The 24,554-nt window shown below is 46.3% G+C and overlaps 1 protein-coding gene across 2 annotated transcripts in view; it reads left to right on the top strand.

Annotated features, from left to right (window-relative positions):
• LOC147628102 (Cysteine proteinases superfamily protein) overlaps nucleotides 1-24,554 on the top strand; it is a 75,235-nt gene that overhangs the window by 43,107 nt on the left and 7,574 nt on the right. Inside the window, exons 5-8 of one of the 2 annotated variants that reach the window (XM_086813124.1) lie at nucleotides 9,706-9,811; nucleotides 9,938-9,992; nucleotides 10,087-10,140; nucleotides 19,261-19,491. In XM_086813124.1, the coding sequence (XP_086669250.1) occupies nucleotides 9,706-9,811; nucleotides 9,938-9,992; nucleotides 10,087-10,140; nucleotides 19,261-19,338 (293 nt within the window). In that variant the 3' untranslated portion in view covers nucleotides 19,339-19,491. Of the gene's footprint in view, nucleotides 1-9,705; nucleotides 9,812-9,937; nucleotides 9,993-10,086; nucleotides 10,141-19,260; nucleotides 19,492-24,554 lie in introns of those variants that run through there. The other variant, XM_086813123.1, reaches the window with a different exon arrangement.

Raw genomic sequence — 24,554 nt, 5'->3', positions numbered from 1 at the left:
ACTATGAGGAAAAGTACGGTACTAAGAGCTCCTAATGGATAACATCTGGGAGGAAAACTCCAGCAACAAAGGTAAGCATCATACACATCACTATCCAAAGAAGTCTCTCATCGGTCGATGGCGGATATCCTCAATGTCCTCCATGGTGAGTACTCTGACTGGACGTCTACCATGTCGTGCTAGTATGGTCCTGATCCTCTGTTGTAGTCTCCGCCGGTGTCGAGATGGGCCTCTCATCTTGGGGCGCCTGGACCGCCCCAGCTCTATAGCCCGATCAATCAGTGTACCTCTAGTGCGGCTATACTCTGGGGCTAGTTGCAATGCCTGCTGGCCTGACTGCTCAATCTCTGGTCGAAAGAAGTCTGTAATCTGCCTCTGTAGGTGTCTCTCCCTCTCTGATCCCCTCCCTCTCAAGAGACCCTCTCTATGTCTACAAAGCTCCAGCAAGTATAATCCGAGGCATCTCTGATCCTGGTATCTCATGACTCTAGAAAGTGGTCCGAAACCCTCTCTAAACAGGCAGTGAAAACGGCCTCGTATCTCATAATATACTGGATAGTGACATATGTAATGTAACTCTGTCTCTGGCTCCATCTGGCATAGCTGACAAATCCTGGTCTCAGCTGGTACTCCTCTGAATCTGCCAGTCTCAATCTCTAGCTGGTGTGAGGATGTGTGCATCTGACCAATAGCACACCATACCCCATGAGAAAGATGAGTATCCATGTAGCTGGGTCTAATCACAAACCCATCCTGCGTGAGCTGGAGAAGATCTCTATAGAAAGCCATCTTCGTACCAAGCTCCTGTGTCGGCTGTATCCATGTCCTCCTAGTGTCCAGCTCAATCAAGTCCTGCCTGATAAGTCTGGTAATCTCTGCCCGTGTGAGAGAGAGTGAGGGTGCATCCAGGGAGTACTGAAATGGAGGTAGCCTTTCCATACTAAAGCCATGCAACTGGAACCAAGCTGTCATCTGTGCATACCAACATGATCCGTCTCCTTGTGATGCCAACTGTCGTGAAGACTCCAGGGCTAAGCGAGCATATCTATCTCTAGGGAGAGCCCAAGTGCTATGTATAAAGGAGACTGATCGAGTGAGTGCCTCTACTACCAATGGGGGGGCAGCCATCTCTGCACGGATAATATCATGTGGTACGGAGGCCTTGGCCCTAATCATCCGGGAAATCATAGAAACCAAGGGCCTCTCCATATGTCTCCATCCATCAGTGCTACCAGCTCGGCTGTGGTGATCTACTGAGGGTCCCCATATCTCCACTCCATACAGCATGGCTGAAGTGACCAAAGTGTCAAAGAGCCAGAGCTTTGTTCGAGGTTCCTGAAACTGAACCTGCGAACACATCCTCTCTAGTCTCCCCAATGCTGCATAAGCTCTGGTCAATCTGGTCTCCGCTGCTCTCCTCAAGGAAAATAGTGGGCCACTGAAAACCATACCAAGGTAAGTATATGCATCTGTATACTCCACTGTCTCCTGACCATATGTAAAGGTGGGTACTGACCTCCTAACCCACTGTGTTGTGGTGTTAAACACCATCACCTTGGTTTTACCAAGGTTAACAGACAATCCACTGTCCTGTGCAAAGGTGTGCAATGCATCCAAATGATGCTGCATCCCCTCTGGAGAATCTGAGATCAGCACAATATCATCAGCATACAATAACAGCGGAATCCATGTCCCTGCTAGCTGTGCTCCTCTGTCACCCTCCCGCTCTACGTAGTCTGAAACCTCATCCACGTACATCCCAAATAAGGTGGGAGAAAGGGGGCAGCCCTGTTTCACCCCAATAGTGGAGTGAACCATCTCAGATATACCTTGAGTAGTACGTACCTGCCCCACAACTGTCCTGTATAAAGCCATGATTCCCCAAATCAGCTCTGTGGGCACTCCCATCTCCTGTAGTCTGCGCATCAGTCTGGCTCTCGGTACTGTGTCAAAAGCTTTGCGGAAATCCACAAAGCAACAATAAATCCTCCTGCCATATAATCTGCCCTCCTCAATAATAGCTCTGAGTGTCAAGATATGGTCAAGAGTGGAGAAACCTCTCCTAAACCCTGCCTGCCCTGATGCACGTATGCCCTCTCTCTCTGCCCATCTACTCAACTCCTGCTCAAGAATAGATGCATATAATCTAGCCAATGTGTGACCAATCATGATGGTACGATAATTCCCAGGAAGCATGGGATCCCCTGACTTGAAGATAGGCACAATCGTGGACATATTCCAAGTCTCAGGAAAACCCTCACACATGGCTCGGTTAAACATCATAGCAATAAGCTCTGCAAGCATATCTCTGGCATGAATAAAGTGCTCTGCTACCAAACCATCATGATCATATGCTCTCCCAGTCCTCATCCTGTCAATAGCTTTCCTTACCATCTTAGCAGTAAAGAAAGCACATGTCTCTGGGCATAGCTCCGATGGGTCTGGCAGGGGCGGCTGTCCTGCTGCTGTGTACAGGGATGCTGCATACTCACCCCAAATCTCTGTGGAGGTAATGGCTGGTGATGGTGAATGCTCATGGAATAGTCTCCATGCCTCGCCTGAGTCCTGACTCATAAATAACTGATACAAATCCCTCTCTAATTGAGCAAGATAAGCCCTCTTCTTCGCACTAGGTGCCGGAAGGTAATCCGTGACTATCTGTGAGTGGTAACACCCATGAGCACCTCTCTCTGTAATCTGATCCTCATCTCTCTGCACTCCTTATCATACCAACTGTTTTGGGGCATGTTCCCAGATCGTCTCCGTGTAGGCTGACTATGGGGATATGCCTCTGATGCTGCAGCATGAAGCGTATCTATCAATATCTGAGTGAGCTCATCTAATGGCCGTCCTGGCTCCTCGGCACGTAAGCGTCTGTATATCTCATCCGTGTACACGGTGTCAGTCTCCCTCGTAAAGGTATAACGAGTGTGTGTGGAGACCTGTCCCAATGGAGCGGTGCTGAACTGAAATGTAAGAGTGAAGGACAAGATAGCATGATCCACTGCTATTTCAACCGGCATAGTGCCTACCATAAAATCCTGAAAAGAGGGAATGAGACTGGGCTGAGCCAAACATAGTCCACTGTACTAGCACCATGCCCATGTGGAAAGCAAGTGAAACCGCCCGATGTCGGGAATCTCTGTAGGCCATTCAGGATGGCCAATCCATGTGCAGTCCCCATGTCTATCAAATACCGCCCATACACTGTATGCTCCTCATCCTGTGAGAGTCTAGATAGGCCCATATCCCTAACATCAAGCTCCCTCAGAGAGAGAGAGAGAGAGAGAGAGAGAGAGAGAGAGAGAGAGATGAAATGAAATGAAATGTTATATTAACGTCTTCACAAGGCCATAATGACCTATGAGACCAAAAAGTTACATCATGGTGGATCTAATACAATGTCTGGATAAAAAACCAGAAAATGGAAAAGAAAAATAAACATATACTACTGGCACCTAGAAAATTGAAACTGGAACTGGAAGGTAAACAGAAACCCTTATAGGGTGTGAATATAGTGAGGGGGGGCTACGCTATGGAGGTGAGTGGAGTATAGTGAGGGGATACAATATCATGTGGGACGGGGGGGTACACTATGGAGGTGCCTCCATCTCATAATATGTGCCGCATCGGACGCTGGCGGATCTCCTCAATATCCTCTGTGGTCAGCACTCTGACTGGGTGTCCCGCATGTCTCACAAGAATAATCCGAATCCGTCGCTGCAACCTCCGTCTAGGCTGGGATGCCCTCCTCCGTAGTCGTGGGTGTCTGGACCACCCAAGCTCAATCGCACGATCAATCAGTGTACCGCTGGTGTGGGCGGTATCCATGTCCTGCTACTGCTGTGGTCCATTTGGCGCAGTGATGGCTGGACTAAAGAAGTCTGTAATGTGCCTCTGAGTCTGGCTCTCTGTGCGCCTAAGCAGGCTATCTCTATATCTCCGCAGCTCAAGCAAGAACAATCCCAAACACCTCTGGTCCTGGTACCCCATGACTCTGAAAAGTGGTCCAAAACCCTCTCTGAATAAACAGTGGAAACGACCACGTATCTCATAGTATGCAGTACAATGGCATATATAATGCAGCTCTGTCTCTGGCCCCCCATGGCATACTCGGCATATCCTGGCCTCAGCTGGTATACTTCTATATCGGCCAATCTCAATCTCAAGCTGGTGTGAGGATGTGCGAATCTGACCAATAGCACATCGTACTGCATGAGACAAGTGTACATCCATGTAACTGGGCCTGATCACAAAGCCATCTGCTGTGAGCTGAAGAAAATGCTCTCTGTAGAAAGCCATCTTCGTGCCCAGCTCCTCAGTCGGCTGTATCCATGCCCTCCTAATGTCCAGCTGAACTAAATCCTGACGGATGAGTCTGGTAATCTCTGTCCGTGTGAGAGTGAGAGAGGGTGCCTCTAAAGAATACTGGAAGGGAGGCAATTTGTCCATCCTAAAACCATGTGCCTGGAACCAAGATGTCATCTGTCCATACCAACAAGCCGTGTCTCCCTGTAAAGCTAACTGTCGGGAGGACTCAAGGGCGAGGCGTGTATATCTGTCTCGGGGGAGATCCCACAAGCCATGTATGTAGGAGACTGACCTCGTAAGAGCCTCAATCACCAGAGGGGCAGCCGCCAGCTCTGCTCGAATAATCTCATGAGGTACCACGACCTTGGTTCTAATAATCCTAGCAATTATAGATACCGAAGGCCTCTCCATACCTCTCCACCCGCCTGCGCTTTGATGGCCCTCTGAAGGTCCCCATATCTGCACTCCATAAAGCATAGCTGATGTCACTAGAGTGTCAAAAAGCCAAAGTTTCGTTCGAGGTTTCCTGAAACTGAACCTGCGACGAACACATCCTCTCCAAACCACCCAGGGCTGCATGTGCTCTAGTCAATCTAGTCTCTGCTGCTCTCCTCATCGAAAACACTGGCCCACTGAATACTACCCCAAGATATGTATATGCATCTGTATACTCCACAATCTCCTGCCCATATGTAAATGTGGGAGCTGATCGCCTAACCCACTGTGGCGTGGTGTTAAACACCATAACCTTTTGGTTTTGCCAAGGTTGACAGACAATCCACTATCATGTGCAAACTCATGTAAAGCATCCAGATGACGCTGCATACCCTCAGGGGAGTCAGAGATCAACACAATATCATCAGCAAATAACAATAGTGGGATCCATGTACCTGCTAGTTGGGCTCCTCTGTCCCCCAATCTCTCAATGTAGTCAGAAGCCTCATCCACATACATACCAAACAATGAAGGAGATAACGGGCAACCTTGCTTCACTCCTATAGTGGAGTGAACCAAAGTAGAGACGCCCTCTGGACTGCGTACCTGTCCTGCAACTGATCTATATAAAGCCACCCCCATATGAGCTCTGTGGGTACCCCCATCTCCTGTAATCGCCTCATCAATCTGGCTCTGGGCACTCTATCAAGTGCTTTGCGGAAGTCCACAAAGCTACAATAAATCCGTCGCCCATGCGACCTGCCCTCCTCAATAATGGCCCGCAGAGTCAAGATGTGGTCAAGAGTAGAGAAACCTCTCCTGAACCCTGCCTGTCCCTCTGCTCGAATGCCCTTTCTCTCTGCTCGAATGCCCTTTCTCTCTGGCCATCTACTCAACTGCTCCTCAAGAATGGATGCATACAATCGTGCTAGTTTGTGACCAATCATAATAGTGCGATAATTCCCTGGCTCCATAGGGTCCCCTGACTTGAAGATAGGCACGATGGTGGACATACTCCAAGTCTCGGGTAAGCCTTCACACATAGCACGATTGAACATCACTGCCAGAAGCTCTGCCAGCATGTCTCTCGCATGAATAAAGTGCTCAGCGGCCAATCCATCATGATCATATGCTCTCCCAGTCTTCATCCTATCAATGGCCTTCCTTACCATCTCTGCTGTAAAGAAAGTACATGTCTGTGGGCATGGTACTGGCGGGTCCGGAAAAGGTGTCTGTCCAGGAACTATATATAGAGATGCTGCATAACTACCCCAGACCTCTGTAGAAGTGATGGCCAAAGCAGGGGAGGACTCATGAAACAAACGCCAAGCCTCCCTCGAATCCTGGCTCAAGAACAGCTGGTATAATTCGTGCTCTAGCTGAGCAAGGAAGGCCCGCTTCTTCCTTCGCACAAGGCGCCGGAAGGCAATACATGACTCTTGGTGAGTAGTGACTCCCAAAGCAACCTCCCGCTGTAGTCGGGCTCTCGTCTCTCTGCACTCCTCATCATACCAGCTGTTCTGGGGCATACACCCAGAACGCTGTCTCTGTCCAGGCTGAGTATGTGGATATGCCTCTCTCGCTGCATCCTGTAAAGTCTCTGTCAGTATATGGGTCAGCTCCTCCAAAGGTCTCCCTGGCTCCTCTGTGTACAGACGTCTATAAATCCCATCTGTGTAGACAGCATCAGTCTCTGAAGTAAAAGTATATCGAGTGTGATCTGCCCCTCGTGTCCTCTGAGCTGTGGTAAAGTGAAAAGAGATGGTCAATGTCAACACTGCATGATCCACTACTACCCTAATGGGCCGAGATCCAACTGTGAAGTCCTCAATGCATGAAATAAAGCTCGGCATAGCCATAACATAATCCACTGTGCTAGCACCATGTCTATGTGGAAAGCAAGTAAATCCCGCTGCTGACGGAAACCTCTGCAAGCCATTAAGTACGGCCAACCCATGTGGAGTCCCCATATCTACCAAATAGCTCCCATACTCTGTGCACTCCACATCTTGTGAGCATCTGTCTAATCCCATATCCAGAGTGTCCAGCTCTCTCAGCATCTCCTCTGAGGTATCATAAAAGGCCGTCTGGTGGTTGCCCGTCCGGGCATTGAAGTCCCCTAACAAGATGATGTCTCCATCCCTAGAGAACTCCCATATATCATCATCTAGCACAGAGAAAGGAGACTGCCCTGTAGGTGCTGCATATGTCGATGTACTAGGAGCAAAATAGCATATGGCAATATACAGGAATCTGCCTGTGTCGGCCCTCAGTCTCACCCACATATATCTGGCCTGATCATCTCTCCGAACGATGTGTAGAAGCGGTTGCAGCTCCTCCCTGAAAAGAACTGCCACCCCCCTGATCCTCTACTACTGTGTACCGATGTCGTCCCTACTCTGCAAGCTGTCTCCCATCTGTATCCTGTCACCTGTGGCATCATCTGACCAGGGGCCTGGTGAGTCTCCGAGTAGAAGATTATATCTCTATCTCTAAAGCTGTCCTCAAAGGCACCTACATCAAGTCTGAGGGATCCATTGCAGTTCCAGGCTGCCAGCTTTAATTTGGTCCCATAGGTCCCGCACCGTCATGTAGAGCGTCGCTCCACGATGACCACCCTCCCTTCTCTATAAAATGCTATCTTTCCCTTTTCTCTTGCCGCCCTAATCTCTGGCATGACTTCTTCATATGTGCAAGTTGTGAAAGAGTAAGATCGTCACCAAGAAAAATGCCTGTATTCTTTAAAGTCGGTCGCCTGTTCAAGAACTCCTCCTTCGTCTCAATAGAGGGGAAGCGAAGTATGAGAGCTCTTTCCTTTGATGTTTCCCCGTTGCCTCCGCTTTTTTTGCCCACTCTCTAGGCTTTTCGTGTGCCGGACTGTCAATCCCCATCAACACCATAAGCTCCTTCACCTCCTCTTCAACTTTATCCTTGTCTTTAAGGCCGGTAATCCTGACACGCAAAGCACGTGTATGTCTTTGTTGTTCCTCTTCCAAAGTCATGTTAATGATTGTAGGTGTAGGGGTTGTTATCTCCTTACCTTTACCCTTCTTGGCGACCTCTATCCACTTCTCCGCTTCATCCATCTTTCTTTGAGTCTTGGTGATGACTTCCACCCATGAGGAAGTCTTTGCTTCGTGTTGCTTCTCTTCTTCCTTAATTGCCCGTACTTGTTCCTTGATAACCTTGAGCTAGAAGAAAGAAAGATATAATAACGTCTACGAGAGGCCAAAGTCGGCCTATGAGACAAAAAATAATACAACTGTGTTCTTCCGGTCATCGGAATGAAAGAAAGAAAAGAAAAAGTGTGCGTGTGTTTGGATACAACTGCGAATCATCATGGATCAGTGGAGCCCATATACAAACAATATAAGGGGCGGTGGGGATGTGGATGGAGTGCTAAGGCAAGATGCATCTCTGTATGCTGAAGGGGTAGTACAAGCATGCTATGCAGATCTATGTCTAACTCCATCCAGTGCCATAAGAGGGATATAAGATATCATACATCGCCGATGCTGAGGCTGTGAATGGCGTGAACATGTACCCTGAGTCTGAATGAAAGCGAGCTACCCTCTCTTGTGTCTCCATCTGGTGTCTCATTCGGATAGCTGCTATCTCTCGGGGACGGAGTCGGGGTGCTCTATGTCCAGTCTGTCTAGGTCTCCTCCTGGCTCTCAATTCCTCTGCTCTCTGTGCGGTCACCCCACGTGGTACATCAGCTGGCACTGGCATAGCTCTCTAGAAGGAATTTGTGAGCTGGGACTGTCTCCCACCCCTAGTGGGAGCGGGTGTCTGGAGGAGTCTCTCTCGAGAACTATGAAGCTCTAGTGGTAGTCTGCCAAGCTGTCGCTGGTCCGAGGCCTCCATCAACTGATGTAGTGAAGAGTGCTCCTCAAACAATCCTGCATATCTATCTCTGACTCCCTGGTGGGCTCTACATCTACATACAAAGTGATCCTCAAGTCTCCACCTCCTCGTGGCACAATCTGCATATCCGCTCAGCTCTGGGAACCCGTGCCGCTCTCCCAGCCTCTATCTCTAGCTGATGTGATGAGACTCGTAGTTGTCCAATAGCAGCGCGAGAGCTGTGTGGCATGTATACATCCATGACCCAAGAAGCAGACCTTGATCGAGAAGCCAATTTCACCAGCCAGCATGTCAAAATCCGGAGAGAAGCCATGCCATACACCTGGGGAAGTACACATGGGCAGCCCGTGTAGCAACAATGTTCTGCATAATGATCTTCTCTGCAAGGAATGCCAGGTCGAACTCAGTTGGGATGTAACTGTTGCCGGGGAACTGGACTTTGACATTACACCCCTGCTTGCTGACAAGAGCAGCTTGCAAGAGGTCCCTGAATTTGGCCACAGATGGGTCAGCTACCAAAACGAAGCTGCAAAACAATGTCGTAGCCTCCTTGGAGGCAAGAGCGGAAAGGAGTGGGAGGTCCGCTTCTCAAATTTTGCAGTTAGGGTGGCCTCTGTCAGGGAAGATGGAGTGGAGTGGCTGCCAGGAGTCCACACACTCTTTAAAAATGGGCGTGACACCAGGAAAGGTTTATGGAGAAGAAGGGTGGGAATGGGGAAAAGAGAGGGAGGGCAAGAAGGGGTGGGACAAATGGCTAAAAGGAGGAAGAGGGTGGGGGTGGTGGGGGGAACAGGGAGGAGAGAGGGATGGGGGAAGGGAAGCATGGGACGAAGACACGAAGAGGGAGAGGGGTGGTGGTGATGGTGGTGTGTGGTGTGTGGTGCGATGGCAGGCTCGGCAGGGGGACAGGGGGTACATGTGTAAGGAGGAGGAGGTTCACGGGTCACGCCAGCTCTGTATGTAACCTTTTTACTCCAAAGAAGACTGATCTTTTTCATTTCTGCTGTCTATTATTTTACTTTGCTGTCTTTTTCATTTCGGCTGTCTATTATTTTACTTTGCAATTTGAACTTCTTGTGGTCTGCTGTTCAGACAATCTCCGTATGACTGTTATGGACACTCTTTGCTCCAGCGACAAACAACGGCAAATGTATGAAGAAGCACTGATCGCAATAACAGTTGATGAATCCATAAACCGGTGAGTGTTGATTATAATGAAAATGTCAAGACCGCACACTCAAGAAGATACATAAATACATCAAGGTTTTTGTCTTTTTTCTGTGGTGATAAATTAATAAAGTCTTTTATTACCTGTGCTACATAGGTATTGTGGACGAATAAGATATCCAGATTTCTGGGGTGGTGAATCAGAGCTTTTGGTAGCATTTTCTGAGTCATTTTTCTTTGTGAAATGGCATTGAAACTGCCTCATTGCTCCCATGTTTTCTCTAATCTGTTGACCTTGGGGGCCAGGTCTTGTCACGGATGTACGAACAACCAATCATTGTGTACATTCCTGAGATTGAGGTAATCACTTGTACAGGAGCTTAGTTGTGTTGTAACCATGTATATGTATAAGCATGCATATACATTCACTTAAACATATATATATGTTTAAGTGAATGCATATGGATGCATATACATATACAGGGTTCCAACATGTGTCTATATGTGTGTGTGTGTGTGTGTGTGTGTGTGTGTGTGTGCATGCGTACGTATACACACACACACACTTTTTTTTTAAAAGGAAACCACTATTTCATCTTATACTTGAGAACCCTCAAAGTGAGAGGCTGTCGTTAAAGAACAATGGAAAAACTCTTCGTAGTTCTGCTGATCAATCTGTTGCATCTCAAAACTGTCATGCAATTACTGACGTAATGATCAACAGAAGTATACATACTTGTCGATCCGAGGTTGTGCAAACATGTCATAATTACAATCCACCCATATTCCATATAGCCCAATATCTCGCCCAGGCAAAGAAAAGAGCATATTCCTAGTCTGGAAGGATATCTTCCAAAACATTTTCCCAAATATCACCCCAGGAAATCTCGTCCGCATATCCGAAAATAGACGATTCAATATCATGCTAGGGCTTCATTCTGGACTCAGGCCGGTGACAATCACACATGGGATTTCTTTGAGATAGCCGACATTCACAGGTTGCGTGGCCAGGATGGAGCTATTGTTTCAAATTCCCCCCATGTGCGAGCCATCGCCATGGACTTTTTTCGATCTCTTCTCAGAGGTGCCCCATTATCTCCATAGGTGGTGGATGCACGCGAGAGGGTCTGGCGGCACACAAGGGAGGTGCTTCCCCGTTTTCTTCGGTCTTTATTGACACCATTCACTGCTGAGGAGTTGGTAGAGGCATTGACGACACTTCCCAAGGGCAAATGCCTAGGGGTGGATGGGCTTCCATTCTCTTTCTTTCTTCATCATTGGGACCTCATGGAAGGCGGCCTTCGAGCTGCCTTCAATGAGATTATGATCACAGGTGCCATGCCAGAGAGGCTCTCATAGGGCTTGATTCACTTGATTCCCAAGGAGGGTAATAGATTGGAGATCCGGCAGTGGAGACCCATCGCTCTTCTAGGAACCACCTATAAGATCTTGGCCAAGGCCATCAGTAGAAAATTTCTACCTTTTCTTCTAGACTTGATCCATGACACTCAGACTGGCTTTGTTTAGGATCAGAGCATTCTAGTAGATGACAGCTTCGACTAGGATGCGGCAGCAGGACCTCATTGTGCTATTGCTAGACTTTGAGAAAGCTTATGATAGGGTGGATTGAAGCTTTCTGGAGGGCAGAATGAGCCGGATGGGATTCCCCATGGAGTGGATTTGTGGAGTCTCAGGACTTTACTCAGCCTCACACAACCAGGTTCTTATTCACGGAGCCTGTGGTGGCGACAAATTCCCCCTTTCCCGCTCCGTTCGGCAAGGCTGTCTTTTGGCACCTTACCTCTTCCTATTCGTCACCGAGGCCATGAGTAGTTTTCTCTTAGCCCAAGAGTGCGGGCTTCAGGGATTGTGTCTTCCCTATCATGGGGCGCCTTGAGCATGGGACCAGCTAGGTCTCTTGGAGATTGGATCGCACACAGGTAGTTACCCTTGGAGGTGCAGGAGAGAGGCCTGATGCGGGTCTGGGGTAGAGATAGGCTTAGCATCGACATTGACTCAGCTATCCCGAAGGTGTGGCTGACTCCTATCCTAGACCCGACCCCCATTGTGGCTAGGCGTGTTTACCAGACATGATATTCTCATGGCGATCCACGAAGCAGATGAGGGGAGTGGTCTGCTCACTTTTTCTATTGGATCCCATCGCAGACTAGAGAGATTCGAGCTCCCCCCATAAGATTTCAGTGGCTGCACCTTGTAGAGGGTGAGGGTGATTGGTTTTCAGGCATCGGAGTGGCACATAGACCCAACATCAGCCAAGGTGGCCAGGGAGAGGTTCTAGTGGCTACGGATATGGGAGTGCCGACCTCTCACGCGCCTACAGTGGGGGTTGGGAGAGTGGACTTGGCATGACTCCGCGGATCGGGAGGAGACTTTGGATGCCCCCTTCTTTGCATATACAGCGTGGCTAGTACGCAGGATACAGATGCCGAGATAGATGGCATCCCGGCAGCACCAGCACATTGGCAGTCTCACGGGGCCTCTCACAACGCTTCCTTTCAGATTTTTGGAAGAGGCTTTGGAACAGCTTCCGGCCTAGAAAGATCACCCTCTTTCTTTGGTTGATGGTGCACAGGAGTTTGGCGGTCGGTACTTGGTTGGTTGGTAGTTGGAGGTCGGCCATCAGCTTTGCCGGCGGTGCGCAGTGCGGCCACCCTCAAGAGTCTGAGTGACATTGTCTTTGGGATTGCCCGAAGGCTCAACCGATTCGGCAACGGATTCTCCGCATCTTCACTATGGACAGGACATCAACCTGGATCATTACATGGGGCACTGTTGCTTGGGCCACAGAGGCTGGAGTGGTCAGGGCTTATGATGAGGATGGGGAGGGCTAGCCCTTCAAGTCTCTCACCATCATATTGCAGCAGTACCAGTCACAGTCCCACCTACAGGCGACTGGCGGCCAGGCTCATGCCAGAGATGGGAGATTTGTAGCAGCATTGCAGCTTGACACATCTATAGAGCTCAATGCAGCGAAGCCATTGAGGGCATCCACACTCCACCTGCATAGTCCATCCAGAGCATATTGCTCAACATCATCCATATCCTCCACGGTGAGTGGGGGTGTCACGATTGTGACTTAATCTCTCTTAATTACCCTTAAATTACTCCTAATTACTCTTAATCATTGAAGGGACACCAATGCCTATCACATGGGTCATTATCAAAGGACACGTCTCTTCAAAAAGGACACATCTATTGATCAAAAGACACATCTCTACGTCCAAAGGACATAACTATTCATTCAAGAGTCACACCCTTTCATCAGGGATGTGCCTCTTCATTTGTACCACTTCAGGCCCTATTTAACAAGGCCTTGCGTCTCAATGCAAACAACACTCAGCTTTCCGCTCTCTAATTGTCTTTAGTTCTTGTACTCGATCTTAGTTATGTGTCTTGAAATATTAATAGACTAGGAAGTCCTCACAATGGAGCAAACAAGCTCTAACCTGTAGAATGTCCACATCCAAAAAACCCTAACCCTAACCCTAAAAGTCAAAAACCCTAAATCAGCAAATTAACCTTAGAATTAGGTATAGCAAGTGTTGTATGGAAGAGCAAGAGAGAATGCCCCATCCAATTTTGAATCCTTTGCCCAGTTTTGCCTGATTAGTTATTTTTTTCCCCAATTTTTCTACAACCAAAAAAAAAATGATGGGAAGCAGAGACTCACACCAGGGTTGCAAACATGTGCTAGTGGGCTGCCCTGTATTCCTCTGGAGGTCCTAATCGCATTGTTTTGGGCTGTCCAAGCAGGGGTGCCACCTTTCCTTCGAAGAGACACGACTGTTAGTGTGATATAAAAAAACACCAACGTTTTATAGCTACACAGCTATAACTTATTAGCCTTATAATTTAAGGCTTTCATTTAAGCCTTTCATACATGTGGCCCCAACCAGCCACTAGCCCACATACGTTGGCCAACCAGCGCATGCAAAAAAAAAAAAAAAAACCCACCGGTGCCCACATAACGATGCGGCATACAAGATACACAACGTGCTTCCCTTCTCGGGTACCCGCTTCACTTTCTCTCTCACGGTGCTACCCCTCTACTACGTGATGGCGGTTGCCCTTGCCTATGGGTCTTGCTCGGCAATGTTGCTCGATTTTGCTACTGGCTCATACAACTCGGCTGCTACTGTCCACACCACGTGTGTGTGACTACTCTCTCAAGCCCACTCCTCAGGTCTGATCTTCCCATAACAAAATATTTTTTTAAACACAGTCAAAAACCCGCAAAACAAAGAAACAAAGATGTGGCATTTTTATACTTCAGAAACCTGCCACTTCATTACTTTTCGGGCACAGCCTACTTCAGGGGCAAATGCCACCTTATATGGACTGAAGGCACCAACTTACATTCGCTAGAGACACTTCATCGTCTTTCAGTAATTTTTCTTGTGGCGGTGGCTTATGGCCGAGGGCCATACGAGTTCAGCTATATCCAGGACACACCCTCTCCTGCACCTATGTCTTCTCTTGAACCTGTACATGCCCCTGCTCCTCTAGCATATTTCCGTATTTAGATAGCCACACACCCACATCCAGTCCCCGGGAATACGACGTGTGGATTTTCAAGGTGCATACCTCATGAGACCTGCCACATTACAGTTTCCTCTTGGAGCGGCACCCCTATCTTGGCCTCGCCATCCCAAAGGCATCTCTCATCTACCACGAGATCAGTACATACCCGGACTAGGCTCCTTTGGTTTACAGTGTCCAACCTACAACACCGACATATACTCCTCGGACACCCACTCCTTCGCCATCGGCTGCCAGTCTCGGCCCCTTACTCTCTCCTCCTGGTCGTCCCCGCTGCACCGGGTGGTCTATTCTTGCTCCCCCCTTGACAACCTCGCCCCGACCTTCCTCCATGGCACCCATTCGCTCTCCCGGCAATGGTTCTCACTAGGGCACAACAGCGCCAACAGGAGCTACAACAAAGCAATCTAGTTCCATCCCTTACCATGGTGGATGAACCCATCATTGAAGACGAACTTGTTCTCACCCAATGGCAGCAGGAGATGCAGAACCAAATGGCAGCTATGCAAAGTCAATTCCAGAAGACTTTGGAGACCCTCACGTCACATATGCAGCAGATGCAGTCACGACACTCTCAACCTACAAGTTCAACTGCTTCGATCGACGTACCAGTTCCAGACATCGGCATGGTTCCCCTCGAGGTAGAAGCCGATGACTTAAAAGTTATTTATCGCTTATTACAAGCATCCAAAACTAAGAAGTTGGACATTAAACCTCCGGAGCTCTTTTCCGGCCAACGTAATAAGCGTACACTTGACCAATGGCCGTACAAGCTCCGCTTGTACTTCTGTTCTATGGACCTCACCCGATGCAAGAAAGATTACCTTCGCCGCGTCTTTGCTGAAAGACAATGCATTCTTATGGTGGCAATAGTGACTGTCTGATGGGAAGATCGTCAGCACATGGGAAAAATTCGAGCGTGTCATCCATAAGCAGTTCATACTTGCCAATGCAGATTTTCAAGCATGATCTCAATTATGCCATTTGACCCAAACTAGATCATTGGCCTCTTATATCTCGTAGTTTACCAGCTTGGTACTGGAGATTTCAACATTGTCCCTAGAAGACAAGTTACATGCTTTTGTCGAGGGACTTACTCCCATGTTGCTTACGGATCTTCGCAAATATGACCCAGTCGACCTTGCAGCTGCTATTTGCTATGCTAAACGCATAGTCAATATTCCAGTTGCACAACGGGGATCTTCGTCACAAGGTCGCCCAGGCTCTTCTACTTTCGGCAACGGCAATAAATTTGTTCGTGATGGTTCCAAATCTTTTGGCGGTTCTCAACCTTGACCCAATCCTCAGCAGCAGTAGCAGTCCTTCCAGAAGTATCAACAACGAGAGGGATCCCCTTCTGACCGACCATGGCGCCAGCAGTCTTATCAACCATGAGGATTAGACCGTGACCGTGACTCTGGACACGACCAATCCCGTAAACCGAAGCAGTCCCCTGCTACTACAGGTCAACAGAAGACAGGTCTATGCACCATTTGTTCCGGAAACCACCGATGGTTGTCCTAGTAATCGGCAGAACTCCAATGTAGAACCTTCCATCTCCGAAGACAAGTCTTAGGTCCAGTCTTGAGATACTTCAAAAAGCAAGCGTGTTATGGTCATATCCAATTATGCACAAGCTTGCATCATTACCCCAGTGGCTAAAACACATCGTGCCTCCTCTACAATTCCACTCTCCGTGTCTACGCAAGTGTTAACACTAATTGGCTCAATTTCTGGCTGTCCCATTACTATCCTAATTGACAGCGGATGTTCTCACAATTTTGTAGCCACGGCTATGGTGCAACGATTGAAGATACACACCACTCACAGTACCCACACTTATATGAGATTGAGTTGGTAGAGGGATCGGGTTTTAATTGCAATACTTTGGCTCCTCGACTTTCCTCTCGCATTCACCAATATCGTGATAAGATGGATTTTGAGGTTATGTCTTTGTCTCGATACGATATGATCTTGGGTCAATAATGGCTATACCAGAATGATCCTCTCATCAATTTCCGCAACCACACTTTACAGTTTGTCAAAGATGATATGGACATCGATCTCCAAGGTGTTTGCAATCAACCCTCCATACCAACCTTGTCCGCATTACAGGTGAAGCGGTGGGTTCGTAAGGCCGGTTGTTCTTCAACACTCTTAATGGTTTTTGCAGAGGAGACGGTGCCTGACCAAAATTCCAAAGTGGCATATTTGGCTCAACCCTTCTTTGCTCCACATTTGGATTTGTTTCCTACAAAACTACCTCCGGTTTTGCCTCCTTGACCGTTGACGTCCCATGGATCTTCTGATTGATTTACTTCCTGGTAGTTTGCCGCCGACTCGTGCTCCATATCGAGTCTCTTTTGCTGAATCCCAAGAAATTCAACACTAGTTGACAGAACTCTTGGTGGACAAAGTTCATATTCGTCCTAGTAAGAGTCCTTTTGGTGCACCAATTTCGCTCGTGAAAAAGAAAGATAAGTCAATGCCACTTTGCATTGATTATCGTGCCCTCAACAAACTGACCATCAAGAATAAAGATCCTCTTCCTCGGATTGATGAATTATTTGATGAGTTGCTTCATGCCAACGTATTTTCCAAGATTGATCTCAAATCCGGATATCATTAGATCCGTATTCGTGAAGGTGATGAGCACAAGACTGCCTTCTGCACGAAGTATGAACATTATGAGTATTTGGTCATGCCTTTCGGGTTAACCAATGTCCCAGCAACTTTTATGAGTCTCATGAATGACCTCTTTCGACCATTTCTGGACAAGTTCGTGATTATTTATTTGGACGATATTTTTTGTATTTAATCGATGAGCATAAAAAGCATCTACATGAAGTTTTCTAGGTTTTGCAAGATAATGCACTTGTTGTCAATCCAGAGAAAATTGAATTTTTCAAGACATCACTAGAGTACCTTGGACACATCATTTCAGCTGATGGCGTTTCCGTGGATCCTAAGAAGATACAAGTTATTCAAGATTGGCCGATACGGCAAAACATTCATGATGTCAGATCAGTCTTGGGTCTCGTCAATTTCATACAAAGGTCTTTAAGTTTTGGGAAATTGTAACACCTTTGACATAGGTTTTAAAGTCAGCCCTTGCATTTTAATGGACAAATGATGCTTCTCACGTCTTTGATAAGCTAAAGAAACTTTGACAACAACCCCAATAATGGCAATTGTAGACTCCAATCTTCCTTTCAAAGTCATGACAGATGCTTCTGATATTGCAATTGGTCCAGTTCTCATGCAACAAGGTCATGCCATTGCCTTTGGCAATCATAAACATTCAGTAATTCAAACACGTTATCTGATAAGGAATTCTTGGCAATTGTTCCCGAGCAAGATTGTAAGATTCCTCCTCAGCCTGAATAATGAATAAGCCTTTACTTCAATCCCTTGTAATCATTCCCTATTTCTAAATACAAGAAAATATTATTTTTCCTTGTTTTTACCTAGAGAGGTGAAAAATTCTAGAGAGTGGTAGTTCAATATTGAGATATTTTTGGATAAAAAAATTCTTCTAATATCAAAAATATGTTTTCCTAAAACAGAAAATCAAAATAAAATTTCCAAGGTGCATTAGGAATCAATTAAAAATGATTTAAAAGACCTTAGCCTAAGGGTCAAGATTTTCTAAAATTTTTGGATTATGGTCCAATTAAGGTTCCTATGGGCCAATAAGATTAATCCACGTGTTGGGATGAGATAAATCCAATGAATAAAATAAACTACCCAAAAATTAGTAAATGCCCACGTAAGATGAAGAGTTGACTGAGATATTACTAAAAAAATGAGATATTTTGGAGTAATCATACAATTTTGACACCTTAGTAAGGAGGGGGGGAGACTGCAGCATGGCAATGACCACTCCTTTGCTACCGATGACAAAGGCAAGGGAAAGGCTAAGGGTGACTATTATCAGTTTCCAATTCTATCTTAGTTATGTCTCTTAAAGTATTAATAGACATAACTAAGAGCAACCAGCTTGAGGAGAAGTGCATCTTTCTCCACCTTTTGATTCTTTTCTCCCCGCCCCATACATGGAGGCGAGTTTGTATCTAGCCCTTCATGGTTGTAGTTATTCCTTAGAGGCTTGTTTTGTATTAACTAATAGAAGGATCTTTTTCCGAGGAAAAAAAAAAAAGAATGCATAGCAATTGCATATAGTAATGCACTCAGAGGGCAACCTTGTCTTACCGATCTTCCCAACGTCCAATGTCTTGAGAGATCCTTACCTAGAATACATTGGGTAGTGCTATCCCTATATAACGAATAGATTAATGTGTTGCATTTTTGTCGTGAATGCCAGAGCAACCATTACATCAGCTATGTAATCTTATTGTACTGTATCAAATGCCTTGGCCACATCCACTTGCATGATTAGCATCTTGTTTTGTAAATTTAGCATATTCCATAGCAATACAGGCATTAGCAATATTATCCATTATTTGTCTTCTTGGCACAAAACCATATTGTTGAGGATGCATGCAATCCATCATACAAAACAACTTTCAGGCGGTTGGCTATCATTTTGGTGGCTAGCTTATACATCATAGTTATTAAAGCGATTGCATGCCATTTATTCAATGTTTCACACAATTTCTTTTTAGGACCCAATGTAACCAACCCTTCTTTCCACCATGTTGGCATTTCGCTGCTCACCATGAAGCATTAATCATATATAGAATTGGGCTCTTCAGATCCTCCCAAAATGTCTTGAAGAATTTGAACGTCAGGCCATCCCATCCAAGAGATTTCGAGTGACCCATGTCTTTTAATGCATGTTCTTGTTTAGTTTCACTAAATAATGCATCAAAACGTATGGCATCCCCATTAGTCTCTATAGGATTTACACATGCCAAGAATTCACACTTGCATTTTGAACTTCTATTGTGATTTGTGCAGGAAGCTCAAAAATCCGAGCGAAATGTTGCACACATGTATCTGCCAGCTCAGCTTTTGTGCTCATCCAATGACCATTAGCTTTTTTAGTTTGGGAAATCTTTTGCCTTTGTCTATCCGCATGTAGACTTTTGAGAAGGCTTTGGAGCAACCTTTGTCTATTATTTGTTTGTGGCGTGCCCTTGCCTACCATTTTTGTATCTTACTTTGCTCATCCAGAGTGATGCAGGTTTTGGCCTCACACAATACCATCTATTGGACGTTTGATACTGCATGTCAATGGCTAAGTTCAGTCGATGATTGTTCTGTTTGTTTTACATCATCCACCCTTTGCCTTTGTTCTCCCGTGTACCATCTACCATAGTTTGCAACGACAGTTTGCATGTGATGAGCAAAGCAATATCAAGCTACGTCCAAATCTTCTAAAAGTTGACCCCAAGATGGCACAATAGCATCCTTCACCATTGCCTAAAATATGCTGTGTAAGATAGCTATTGTTAACAATCAAAAAGCATTGATGCTGCAATGGAGGTTCATGGACACGGTTCTGAAAATACAAGTCCATCCATAAAGGTACATGATTAGAGAGTTGAGCAACATAATCCACCCATAGCTTGCATGTGAATACATCATACTGCCGAGCATGTAGCATGTACCATCTATCAAGATGTGCCCAATAGTGATTGACTGCATTGTGTTGAAAAGTAAATCTAGGTACATGTACCATATTGGCCAACCACATATCACTAGCATTTGTTTGAAGGATGAAATTCTGCCATTCATGTCTTTCAATTAACTAGCAAATGAGATGAATGAGAAGCGTTGTCTTCATCTTTGGGGGAATCATTGAAATCCCCACACACAAAAGGATGTGTGAGCCAAGGATAGGAGACAAAAGTTCGCCACAACCTTTGTCTCATAGAAGACAATTGAGAAGCATAAATTCCTACAAATTGATATACTTCTCCTTGCAACATACATTGCATAACCATCCATCTCCCATGAGGACAATTGAATTCAAGCACCGGCAGCAACTCATGCCTTACAAGGAAAGCAACCCCAGAATAACTACTGGTTCTTACGTAAAATATATCATAACTAGCGAAGTGCCTAGACTGGCCACCAAACTCGTGCTGATTATGTTCTTGGATACACAACACATCAGGCTTCATTCTATTTACATAGTCCGAAAAACACCTCCGTTTATTTGGATCACAGAGGCCCTGAACATTATAAGTCACACACTTTACTGGAATCATTAACATCTCTATCACAAAAAGTAAAAGAAAGCTAATTCACATCCATGTTGTGGTCACTACCAGCATCTTGTAATACATGCCACATAACATCATTTCTATCTACAATTTGTGTGCCTCCTTTACAAACATCCGCCCAGTTTCTAGACACAACATCTATAAAAGGATTTTGATTCTATCCAATGAGGTGATAGCTCAAGTGGTGAAGGTGTTTGCCTAGGACTAAGAGGTCCTAGGTTCAAAACTCCCCTTGGTGCTTCCTCGGCAGCATCGCCTACGGGCGGATAATCAAGCGCCTACGGTCAGTGAAAAATCGGTAACTACAGGAGGATCTTGGGCCTAAGGCTGTCGAGAAAAAAAAAAGGATTTTGATTTTGACCTCGTATAGTTTGTGGCTCAGTCCAATTCCGGATATGACATGTAGACTAGGGTGGCTACTTAGCTATTTTCTTTGGAATCACAAATCTATCTTTGTCAACTTTCCCTTTTACTTTTTTCTTTCCAATAATTGCTGATTTATTATTTGCCGGAATTTCATTATACATCGAGGACTTACTGTGTAACTTTTTGTGCATCTTAACCCCAACTCCTATGTTAGCCACCTTGTTTACAGGTCACACAACTTCCTGTTTCTACGGTGGGGATGGAGCTTCTGGAGGGGTAGGTGTATTACAGATGGACATTGCAAAGCCATGTGCCCAAACTTACGACAAAATACAAAAATGATTTCCATTTCTTGTGGGTCTAGGAGGGCATATAACCTTACCCAATGATGCTGCTATGCCATTAGCAGTCATCTCAACCATGAAGCGGATTTCCTTGGAAGTGCCGATGCGGGTGATGAATCTTGCAAAGTCTTCAACGATGTGGGAGCACATCAACAAGTTGCAGGCTCTTCAGCAGGAGGTTCTTGAAGGAGATATCTTCAGAGGACATGGCCATTACTTTGCTGTCTCATCTGACCTCTCAGTATTCGGCTTTCTACTCCTCTTTGATCACCAATGGGAGGCTCAGCACCATCACATGGGAGAAGCTTGTGCCTATGGTCTTGGACCAGGAAGAGCGTTTTACGAATCCTCCATAAGGTGGAGGTTCTGAGGCCTTGACTCGCCTGCGATCGAAAGGCCATAACAACAACAACAATAAGAGCAAAGGGAAGTCTTCATTGGAGAAGTCTTCTAAGAAGAAGCCTGGTTCAGAGTGTGATGCTTTGAAGGCTGAGCGGACCTGTAACAATTGTGGCGAGAAAGGCCACTATTAGAGGAAATATCCTAAGCAGATTACTAAGAAGATTGTAGATTCTTCAGCTATAGCTGCCAAGACTCCATCTTTTGTGCACTTGCAGATTATGGACACAAATGCTTCATCTTCTTCGATCAGGGAGGCAGTTGGTTTCACCGCTAGGGATACTTGGGAGTGGATTCTCGATAGTGGTGCTTCCACGCACATGAATCCTTCCCAAAGGTTATTACGGACCTTAAACAGCAGTCAAGTCGTATTTTCATTGGCGACAATTCCACTATCCCAATCCATAGTGAGGGGAGCATGGAGATTATTCCCGATGGCAAAGGGGGGAAGCATTCGTCCCATGTTCTTTATGTCCCAGCACTTCGTTTTCATCTTTTTGTTAGTGCATGAGGTTTGCAAGACTGGCATTCGGGTGGAGTTTGATGAGCATTGTGTTGCTCTATGGGACAAAGTAATAGGCCAGGTTGTTTGGGAAGGTAGAGTGGAGAATGGGATCTACAAACTCTCAGCACTTTCTTCTCTGACAGACACTCAAATCGGTGATTTGTGGCATTTTCGTTTTGGCCACTTGAATGTGGAAGCGCTGCGGCGGGCTTTCCGAGACCAAATGGTGGATGGCTCGCCAGATGTTGACAGCAAGGACACTGTAGTTCTTGCATTCATGGTAAGCAGCACATGGAATCCTTTCCGAAGCAGGCTACTAGGCGGGCTTCGAAGCCTTTGGAGTTGGTACATACTGACTTGTGTGGACCTATGCATACCCTATCCTTGGGAGGTTATTTGTACTTTATGTTACTTGTTGATGATTGTAGCAGATTGACATGGGTTTATTTTCTCCCAGAAGGACTAAATCTTTGCTCGGTTTAAGGAGTGGCATGTTATGGTGGAGAAGTCGTCTGGATTGCAGGTGAAGACTCTTCAGGCTAACAAAGGAGGAGAATTCTCTTCCAATGCTTTCGTGCAGTTTTGTGTGGAACATGGCATTAAGCGGAAGCTGGCCAATACAGGTTCACCTTCTGAAAATGGAGTAGTTGAGCGTAAGAACCAGATTGTGGTGGAGATGGCGAGGACGATGCTGGAGCATCGTGATCTTCCTCATCCACTTTGGGAAGAGGTTGTGGCTACGGCTGTCCATATCCTCAACCAATCTCCAACAACTTCAGTGCCAAAGATGACTCCATTTGAGGCTTATTTTGGCAGGAAACTAGATGTCTCTCATTTCCATGTGTTTGGGAGTGATGCCTATGTTCACATTCCAAAGAAGTAGAGGGGGAAGCTTGACTCGAAGTCCCAGAAGCTTGTATTTGTGGGATATAACTCTCTTTCCAAAGGCTATAGGTTATATGACCTAGAGCGAAACGAGGTTGTTGTCAGCAAGGATGTTGTCTTTGATGAGCATGTCCGAGCTTCCATTGTTGATGAGCCACCATTTCTTGGAGAACTAGATGAGTATGAGGATGCTTCCCAGTCTATTGTTCTAGCTAGACAGCCTCAGTCAATTGTAGAGGTTGAGTCCGAGGCTGGAGATGAGCCCCATCAACAACAGGAGGCTCCGCGTTCTATTCGAGTACCAAAGTGGTTGTTAGACACCATTCGGGAGTCGGGTGTTAACGAAGCTTCCCTTCGAGTGGGCCACAGAGGATGGACCTCGAAGATCGCACAGAGTTCGTAACAAAAGTCATTTAGAGGAGCTATTACAGGTGAGAACTATGCTTTGATGTCTCGTATCATTCGGGACAAAGAGCCCACTTCCGTTAAGGAAGCTCTTTCTGAGGAGACTTGGAGGAAAGCCATGCAAGTGGAACTGGATGCCATAGAGAAGAATAAAGCTTGGGAGTTGGGTGTCAAGTGGGTCTTTAAGACCAAGTATACATCTGATGGGTCGGTGGACAAGCACAAAGCCCAGACTTGCGGCTAAGGGCTATTCTCAGCGGCCTGGCATCGACTATGAGGATACCTTTGCACCGACCCCACGGTCATCCAGTGCGATAACCAGAGTTGTATAGCTATTGCTCGGAACCCGTTCTTCCATGCTCGGACCAAGCACATAGAGATACAATATCACTTTGTTCGTGAGAAGATTTTGGCTGGTGACATCTTGCTTGTTTATTGTTCGACGGAGGACAATGCGGCAGACCTCTTCACAAAGTCTCTACCTCAGGCTATGCTCCAGCAGCACTCCGGCTCATTGGGGTTGGTTCCACATCCAAGAGCTAAGAGGGAGTGTTAGGAGTCATCTCTTGTCTGTACAGTGAGGGTCTTTGTTGTGGGTGTGCCCGCCCAGAGCTTTTCTCATTTTTCCCATTTTTTCCATGTTTTCCCCATTTTTTCTGGTCGTGGGGGGCTGTTTGTCCTGACCGACTCACACTGTCCTGGCCGACTGAGCTGTTTGTGCTGCGTGACTATATACGTGCTCGCCAACTGCCTTTTACCCAGTCGTGGACATGTGGGCAGCCTGTCGACTATATTTGGGCTGGCCGACTGGTACCATAGGGTGGTATAAATACCACCCTTGTCCCCACCTCCTCATTTGTATCAGATCTTCATGTATATATCAAAGTTTATACAACTCTCTCTCTACACTTTTGCGTTTTGTTTCTCACAGCAGTTGTCTCATTTTCTGCTGTGCATTCCAACAAGTCCTTACTAGGTGACCAGGGCAATACATGCACCATCTGTGTGCCATACATCAATGGCGACATTTCCAAAAGAATAGTACAATGTATGCTATCTAAGAGCAGCACATTAAAAAAACCACGAGAGGCCCAGTACACCCCATCAACAAAACCCCCT

The sequence above is a fragment of the Cibotium barometz genome, chromosome 19 (genome assembly GCF_041138505.1).
Source record: "Cibotium barometz isolate CiBa-2024 chromosome 19, ASM4113850v1, whole genome shotgun sequence".
Classification (NCBI taxonomy): Eukaryota; Viridiplantae; Streptophyta; class Polypodiopsida; order Cyatheales; family Cibotiaceae; genus Cibotium; species Cibotium barometz.
The sequence above is the reverse complement of the archived record's forward strand: the minus strand, read 5'-3'. Positions and strand labels throughout refer to the sequence as shown.